Source organism: Arachis hypogaea, chromosome 8 (assembly GCF_003086295.3).
Source record: "Arachis hypogaea cultivar Tifrunner chromosome 8, arahy.Tifrunner.gnm2.J5K5, whole genome shotgun sequence".
NCBI classification, from domain to species: Eukaryota; Viridiplantae; Streptophyta; class Magnoliopsida; order Fabales; family Fabaceae; genus Arachis; species Arachis hypogaea.
This window is the reverse complement of record NC_092043.1, coordinates 44,056,803-44,065,799: the sequence shown is the minus strand read 5'-3', so window position 1 is coordinate 44,065,799 and position 8,997 is coordinate 44,056,803. Positions and strand designations below refer to the sequence as shown.

Sequence of the window (8,997 nt, the reverse complement as noted above, 5' to 3'; positions counted from 1 at the left end):
CATTTTCTTGTTCTCTTTGTCATTTATCTTCTACAAATATCACATCTCTGCTGATAACTACTTTGCGGACAGTGGGATCCCATAGACGATACCCCTTAACTCTGTCAACATAACCCAAGAATATACATTTCCTAGACTTTGAGTCCAATTTTGTTCTTTCTTGAAAATTGTATATTACGTACACAGAACAACCAAATATATGTAAAGAAGAATAATTAGGTGACTTATCTTGCTGCATCTCTATTGGTGTCTTCAACCCAGTTGCAGTTGACAGTGACTGATTTATCACATAAGAAGCGGCTTTAACAGCTTCTGCCTAAAAAGACTTGGCTAAACCTACAATTTGCAACATAGCTCGTGCTCTTTTTAGGAGAGTCCTATTCATTCGCTTTGCTACACCATTTTGCTGAGACATATATGCAACTGTGAATTGCCATTGAATACTTGCTTGCTTGCAAAATGTTAGAAAATCACCATCGACATATTCTCCTCCATTATCTGTCCTTAAACACTTGATCTTCTTTCCGGATTAAAGTTTTAACTTTGCTTTGAACTCTTTAAACATCGCAAACATGTCTGACTTCTTCTTGATCGGGTACACCCATAGGCTCCTAGAGTAATCATCAATAAATGATACAAGATATTTTGCTCCAGCTAGAGACATTTCTGCCGATTCCCACACATCAGAATGAATCAACTCCAATATGTGCTTGCTCCGAGCAGTTGATCTACCAAACGTCAATCTATGTTGCTTGCTTGTAACGAGTGCTTACGAAATGGTAAGTTTACTGATTTGAGCCCGGGAATAAGATTACGTTCCACAAGAATCTTCAAGTCTCGTTCTAACATGTGGCCTAGTTCACAATGCCATATCATCCTCATTTCTTCTTGACTTACTGAAGCAACAGATGCCTATGCCTCTTGCAAAGTATCTCTGATAAGCATGTATAGATTTGAGGTAATCTGTTCTGCTTTTATTACCACAAAAGTACCTTTAACAACTTTCAAGATCCCATCTTCAATATGGGTCTTGCAACCAGGTTCATTTAATTGTCCAATTGACAACAAATTCTTCTTCAAGCCTTTCACGTGTCTTACCCCATGAAATGAGAACCATCAAATATTTTTATTTTGACAATATCCATTTCAACAATTTCTAAAGCATGATCGTTTTCCATAAACATCGATCCTTTCGAATTAGGTTCATATGTACAAAATCAATCACGATGAGGAGTCATGTGCCAGATTGCTCTTAAATCAACAATCCAGACATCAATGAGCTGTTTGCTGCCTTTAGAACCAATTGTTACTTCGCCATATAGGATTTCTCCATCATCAGAGGTACTCACACCACATCTTTGAGAACTTGATCCTTCTGGAACTTTCTCTATACTCTTATTATTCTGACAATCTTTCTTGAAGGGCCCTCTCTTGCCAGAATTGTAGTATTTGAATTGCTTCTTTCCTCATGACTTTGGTCTACTTTGGCTCCCACTGGAACCACGCTTCATTGATCTTTCTCTCGTCATCAACAATGCCTCTGCTTGCTTTGAGCTCTCTAACCTATCTTTCTTATTATTGCGCCTAGATTCTTCTTCAAGAATTGCAACAGCCATAACATCAAAAGAAAGATAGTCTGTCAAAATATTATTAGTTAAGCTAATGATGAGCTGATCATATGAATCTGGTAGACTTTGAAGTAGAAGCTCTGTACGTTCGTTTTCTGCTATGTTATAATCCAACAATGAGAGTTGGAAAAATAGCATATTTAGATTGTTGATGTGATCTGTTGCCGATGTAGATTCACTCATTCGAATAGTATAAAGTTTTCTCTTGAAGAATATCTTGCTGTGAAGTGACTTTACTTCATATAATTTGGTGAGAGCATCCCAAATTTTTTTTGCTGTCATTTTCTCTGCTATACTTGACAAGACTGAATCACCGAATGTCAAGTGTAAGTTTGCAAAGACATTGTCATCCATCTCCTTCTATTTTTCATCTGTAATCCCAGTGACACCTTCAATTATTGTCACGCAATTATCTTTTCTCATAATTGCTTTATTTTTAATTTCCATAAAGAAAAATTACTCCCACTGAATTTTGAAATTTCATATCTTGTTATCATTTTTTTAGACGGTAACTCGCAACATAAAAAAATATTAATCAGCAACTTTTAGCTCTGATACCACTAACAGTACTACCACTGTTAGGTATCAGACAAATAACACAACAAAATATAGAGATAAAAAATAAAAAATTTGTATAAAATATATAAACAATTGAATAACTTTCTTTAAAAATTACAAATTCGCTCTATTACAAAGAGATTACAATAACACTCTTTCTTGACAAAATGAGAATACACCTCTCTCTATACATAGGAGAAAAAATCTCTCAAAAAAATTCTTATATTTTTCTCTCAAGATGATTTTTCACTTGTTTGATGCTTCTTGTTATCTAATAAGATTACTTATTTATATTAAAATTCTTCTCACCTTAACCATACAACAATAATTGATAGATAATGCATATTACTTTTTATCGCTAATTTTCAATGGCTTATAAATAAAAAATTTTCTCCTTGTTTGACTTTATTTTCTTAATTTTTTCATAAAAATTAACTTTACTATTTTTATATTTTTTATTAAATTCTAATACTCCTCTTCTTTTTCCTTCAATATCCATGAAAAATAATAATTATGACTTATAATAAAAATAATGATATCACAATAGCCTTTTGAATTGGTAAATCTTAAAATTTATATTATACTTATATAACTATTTTTAAATACATTAATTAATTCTATAATATTTTATTCTAAAATATATTACAATATCAATTAGAAAAATAATTACATGGATGATGCATATTATTAAAAAAGACTAAATTTTTATTACGCTAATAAACCTACCAAAAGAAATAAATTTAGCATTATTCTCATAAAAAATAGACTTTTTGTTAATTACTCTAAGAAAATTATCCAAAATTTAGAAATTTAATCTGTAAGTTTGGCGCCAAGAAAGGAAAGTAAAGCGTGCGGTACGGTCTTTTCAAACGTTAGACTACGTTGAGTCAAAAACTCAAATCAAGGGATCCTCTTCTTCCCCTAACAAATAATTCCTTATTCATTACCATGATTTTCAGTAACGCTCGCTCTTTCCGATTTCTTCAACTTTCTCTTTCTCTCTCTTCTTGAGAGTGTGCTTAGTTCTCTGCTAGGGTTTCATTTCCCTGGCCTGCTTTACTCTTTCAACAATGGCGGCAATGCCTCATTCCTTCTCCCCTTCGCGCACTACCTGTGCTTCTCTTCTCCGCCAATTGCAGGTTCTTTGATAACTGTTTCTTTTTTACTTTTATTTTTCACATTTTTCACTTTAGTATTTCGTTCTTGTGTGTAAGTGTAAAATTGGAATTAAGTGTCCACGAATCGATGATTGAAATTCCCCAAAGTTTTAATCTGTCATTTGTGTTTGAAAAAAAAATCGTTGCTTTTACATGGTTATATATGGAGCGTTCACGCGTTAATTTAATGGTGAAATTAAACTTCTTAAGGACTCCCGAGTGTTTTTTTCCTTATATATTTTTTTTTACTATTATTCTGTTGGTTTATGCCATATAAGTATATGATGCAATTGCCGCAGCCATTTGCAGCTGAAGTTTGTTAGAGAGATTCAAGATTCGTTATAGATATGTTGTTTCAAAATATTTGTAGTTGACAGGGTTAAAAGTCTTTGGAGACTTTAGGGTCTGTCTAGCTTAAGAACATCTAGTTTTAATTTTTTGTTTTCAGTATTAACTACAAAAATATCATTTTGTTATTGTTATGTTTCGTGTAAAGGAAACAAACAGCGAAAGTAAATTAGGTTGAAAACAAGGTAGAATTTTTGTAATTGATTTTGAAAACCGAACATGAAAACAAAATATGTTTTGTAACACCGGTAGGCCCTCATTGGTTGAGGTATTCCTTCATTATCATTGTTTTAATAGGTTTTCTTGTGACATATTAATTTTTAAATTTTTTTGATATATTTGATATATTTACTTTATTTAGTAATCTCATGTTTTTCTAGATGATATGGGATGAGATTGGGGAAAGCGATAGTGATAGAGACAATATGCTTTTTCAGCTGGAGCAGGAATGCCTTGACATATATCAAAGAAAGGTTGAGGAAACCAGAAAGCACAAGGCGGATCTATACAAGTTATTGGTTGAAGCTGAAGCTGAAGTTGCCAGTATCATTTCTTCCCTTGGGGAATGTACTTCATTCTCACGTGTAAGTTACTCTTTTGCATTGTGCCTTCACTATTAGTCAATAAAATTTGTGTGAAAGAAACCCTGCCTTGAGTGAGATGCTTGTTTGTGCTGATATTCATTCTTTCTTTTCTCTGTCTCGTCTAAATTGTAACTTATTTGGACATACTTTGAATGCCCCCTTCTTTCCCACACTATTAAGAAAGAAATTGAGAAGACATAGCAAGGTCCATGCAGGGGCATCGATATGCTTCATTGTAATTTAAGTAATCAAAAATAATTTTTGTAATGCAGTATTTTTTTCCTGCCATATTATATTTACAATAACCACTTTGAGATGATTTGATTGCTTGATCCTCTGAACAATTAGCACTATGCTAATTGAATTTGCATTTTGCAAGATAACTATTCAATTGATTCAGTTCTACATTTGAAGGGACGGGGCACACTTAAGCAGAAATTAGCTATAATAACACCTGTCTTGGAGGATTTAAGGTCAAAGAAGGAAGATAGAATCAGAGAGTTTTCAAAGATAGAGTCCCAAATTTGTCAGATACGTAATGAGATAGCTGGCTGCGAGCAGTTCAACAGTGTCAGTGATCCAGAAGTTATTCAAAATGACTTGACAGTAAAGAAATTGGGGGAACTCAAGTCACATCTACATGAACTTCAGAATGAAAAGGTTCTATGATCAAAACTCAAAAGTATAGTCATAATGTTTGTAATTTCAGATATTAAAATTCCATTTTTTTTAATGTCTGTTTTATTTTCAATCAGATCCTTCGTGAGCAGAAGGTGAACAGTCATATCAGTGAAATTAGGGAGCTTTCAGTAGTGATGTCATTTGATTTTCTAAATACATTAAATGAAATCCATCGTAGCTTGGGAGATTCTTCCGAAGGTACACAAAAGAGCATCAGCAATGACACTATTGCCAGATTAACCGGGGCCATTCATATGTTAAAGCAAGAGAAGCAACAAAGGCTGAAAAAGGTGTCTTATTCTGATAATGTTTCAATAGTTCTAGTGAACTTATCATTCTGTCTGCAATCTGCATGATCAAATGTGTTCTTAATGAACTGGTTGTATGTAGATTGTTTTGTTGAGGCTTACAATTGATTTATTTTTTTTTCTTATACATTATAATGGAATAGTTTATATTCAACACATTCTTCAATATATCAGTTTTTCTGCATTGTAGGTGCAAGATCTTGCTAAATGCTTGATAGAGTTATGGGATCTTATTGATGTACCAATTGGGGAGCAAAAACCTTTTAGCCATCTTACTAGATTACTTTCAGCATCAGTTGATGAGGTTAGAGCACAAGGGTGCCTTTCTACAGATATCATTGAGCAGGTGAAACTTTCTTTTCCTTAGGAGCACATTGCAATTTGTCTCTAATTCAATTTGGCTTTAGTAGGCTTATTATTCATATTTTTGCAGGCTGAGGTTGAAATTCTGCGCTTAAATGTTCTGAAAGCCAGTAAGATGAAGGATTTAGTGTTTAAGAGGCAGGCTGAGCTTGAAGAAATTTACAAAGAAGTTCACATGTATGTGGATAGTGAATCAGCTAGACAGATTCTAAATCGGCTTGTAGAATCTGGTACTTGAACTCGACCCACAGTCTAAAATACAACTGAAGCAGGAACACAATCTCTCCTTTTTGGAATTTATTTGTGTCAAAATTACATATTTTTTTCCCTCTTTTCCTTTGTTCTTTTCCACTTAAAGATGTTTGGAATTAGTGTTATAGGTGTCTGTGAAATGTTTTTTGTTTCAGGCTTTAGATTTTCTGTCTTTCACTACATATGTTTTATGCCTTTCAGGTGATATTGATCTGTCCGATTTGCTCCAAAGCATGGATGACCAAATCAGAAAAGCCAAAGAGCAAGCTCTAAGTAGAAGAGATATACTAGATAGGGTAGAGAAATGGAAATTTGCTGCTGAGGAGGAAAAGTGGTTAGATGAATATGAAAGGGTAACTTATAGTCTAAATTGGCCATAAATTAGTGCAGCTGAAATTTTGTCAGCAATGTCAACAATAGTTGCATTTTATATGTGATTATTTTCAGAAGGTTTTAAATATCTCTTTACGCTAATTGTCCTCAAAATATGTGCAGGTTTATGTCAGAGAGTTGGTGACCTTTCACTAACTTTAATTTAAAAAAAAAATGAGCGAATAAAAGAGGAATTTATGTATGGTAGCTTATCTCATATACATCAATCCTAACTAGGAAAGTGACATTTTCACATTATATGTGTATTCTTAAATAAGGTGAATGCATATTGAGAATTTCGAGTTAGGAAACATTAGCTTGGTGCAGTATAGTTAAAACTTTTCAGTGATTCCCAAAACCTCATATTGAAACTTGAAAGAGCTTTTCCAGTTTTCAGGTTGATAGAATTGAAGTTATTTGAAACAATGACAAATGTTTTATATATTTCTTACCAGTAAAAAATGCCTGGCATTGCATCATGTATCTTTTTCCTGCACTTTTCAGGATGAAAATCGATATAATGCAGTAAGAGGAGCTCACAAAAATCTAAAACGTGCAGAGAAAGCACGGAGTCTAGTCAGCAAGCTACCGTGTGAGGCTTCAATTTTCATTTGTTTACAAGTAGTTGATCATTCTCTAGAAAATGCTTCAGAAATGTGCCACATAAGTTTAGGGACAAATTGTACTCCAAGGCTTAAATTCCTCAGTTTCTACATTCTTCCAGATGATTAACTAGTTAAGCTTGTTTATCACAGTTTGAATATCAAACTCAAACTTATGAAAATTTGTCAATACAGTTGCATTGATAAAACTATGTATATAAGGACTAGGACTAAGGAGCTTTTAATTGTTAGTTCTTATTTCCTAGTGTGTTTTTTCCCTAGATATCTATTGGTCTAGCATTAACTATCCTTAAAACATTTTTCCTGTGCAGCTCTTGTTGAGAGTTTGACTGCAAAAATAAAAACGTGGGAAGCTGACAAAGGAATACCTTTCCTATATGAACAGGTACCTATGTTTCATGCTTTTTATTGTAATATGGAGGAGGATGACTGATTAGTCAGGTTCCAACAAATAAGTTATTTATTTTCAGGAACCATTGTTACATAGCTTGTGTGAATATAATGTGCAAAGGCAACTTAGAGAAGAAGAAAAACGAAAAATCCGGGTATTACTTTTTGTCTACTTAATCTTTACTTTCACTTCTTATCATGGAAAACAACCTCAAATGATGTGTTTTAAGGCTATTTAGAATTATAACTGATTTGGAACTAATGGCGTCAGTTCCAAGCCCAGAAAAATGAGGAGAGTTGCGTTAGGCTTGCAACAGCCAATGTAAAATTATGTTGTGTCCTTTTTTTAGATCGTTTGTTACAAGCTCGATCCTAGAAGGAGAGACAGTTTACACAAAGAATTAGTATTGGGCACTAGTTTATCCCCATCAAGGATAAATAGAACCACAATGACTAATAAGATAGCTGGGTAGAACAGGATACTAATAAGATAAAAAAAACAAATCTGGGTTGTCTTGCTGTTTGCGGTTTTATGGACAATATGGAGAACTAGAAACATGGTGATCTTTGAAAACAAAACCGCACAATTGGAAAGCACTTGGGAACAAATCAAAGCCTTGGTGGTTCAATGCAGAAAAGAGAAGATTATTTGACAAAAAGAAGAGCAACGGAAATGGAGGTGGTGGCAATGCAAAATGTTTAGCCGATCTCACTTGGTGAGAAGGGTTTGTTAGGGTTAAGGTTGGTTAAAATGGTGTAAGGACCCATATTTTCCAGCAATCTTGCAATTGCTGATTGCTAATTTGTATTTGAACATTGTCTATAGTCCTGAGAATTTTACTGCTTGTGTATTTGGATATATGAGATACTCTGAATCTTTAATGCGATGCTATTGATTGTTCTTTCCATTTCTAGTTGTGGTCATGCTCCTTTCCAGAGCATTTATGTATGTTCCAAAGATCTAATTCTAATCTACCATTATGCATACAAACAGTATCAAATACTCAAAGCTGAATCCTTTGCTTGTCCAAGAAAGTTGGCTGAAATGGCTGCTTCACCTTCTAAGAAAGCTTTAGTTTTATTTATTCATTTATTTTTGTGTATTTGTAGTTGACTTTGCCAATACTATGTGATTGTTTAAGTTATACACCACACTGTTTCTTGGTTGTTTTCATCCATTTTAAGCGATTAATGTTATTCATGTTATCTTTATAGGAGCAGAGACGGTTGCAGGAACAGAGTGCTGTAGTGCAAGAGGCACTTTTTGGTTCAAGGTCTGCAACAAAGAAGCCTCTAGGTCAGAGCACCAATGCTAACTCCATGGCTGGGACACCAATCAGGCGACAAGTGCTTACGCCTTCAGGCCGTTATGGAACCTCAACTAGAAAGGACCATAGGGAAAGCGGTAGGGTGAATACAATAACTCCAGTGAACTACGTTGCTCTTCCTAAAGATTCTGGTTTTGGAGGAAGTTAAGGATTCGTCAAATCTTGGACCTACTTGTAAATCAGTTTTCCATGTAAGTATGCTTCAAAGTCCTATTCATGCTGTGTTTCATTCTGAAACTGAAGAGCACTAAATAGATGATGAGTAGCAAACATAGGTTGATCTAGACTTTGTTGGCTATAAGCAATAGAATAAACTCTGTAAATACATATCTCATTATACTTTTCTTTGATCAACTCATTAGAATTGACAATACTCAATGCAACTACTTTTTTGTCTTCTAAAAA

At 33.9% G+C, this 8,997-nt stretch overlaps 1 protein-coding gene across 3 annotated transcripts; it reads left to right on the top strand.

Annotated features, from left to right (window-relative positions):
* The first annotated feature begins 2,991 nt into the window (after nt 1-2,991).
* On the top strand, nt 2,992-8,997 carry LOC112707655 (65-kDa microtubule-associated protein 5). Of its 3 annotated transcripts, none has more exons than XM_025759508.3 (11): nt 2,992-3,325; nt 4,072-4,275; nt 4,690-4,935; nt 5,031-5,246; nt 5,455-5,610; nt 5,698-5,857; nt 6,081-6,232; nt 6,756-6,843; nt 7,186-7,259; nt 7,345-7,419; nt 8,480-8,997. In XM_025759508.3, the coding sequence occupies exons 1-11, from the start codon at nt 3,257-3,259 to the stop codon at nt 8,738-8,740; spliced, it is 1,701 nt and encodes a 566-aa protein (XP_025615293.1). In that variant the 5' UTR covers nt 2,992-3,256; the 3' UTR covers nt 8,741-8,997. The 3 variants fall into 3 exon arrangements, with proteins under 3 accessions (XP_025615293.1, XP_025615294.1, XP_025615295.1); XM_025759509.3 differs by having other exon boundaries at nt 3,024-3,325; nt 8,486-8,888; XM_025759510.3 differs by having other exon boundaries at nt 3,112-3,325; nt 4,129-4,275.

Coding starts and splice junctions, on each gene's coding strand:
- LOC112707655 (XM_025759508.3), top strand. CDS start 3,257: ATGGCGGCAATGCCTCATTCCTTCTCCCCTTCGCGCACTACCTGTGCT. Junction 4,936..5,030: donor ATGAACTTCAGAATGAAAAG/GTTCTATGATCA, acceptor ATTTTCAATCAG/ATCCTTCGTGAGCAGAAGGT. Junction 5,858..6,080: donor AAATCGGCTTGTAGAATCTG/GTACTTGAACTC, acceptor TATGCCTTTCAG/GTGATATTGATCTGTCCGAT.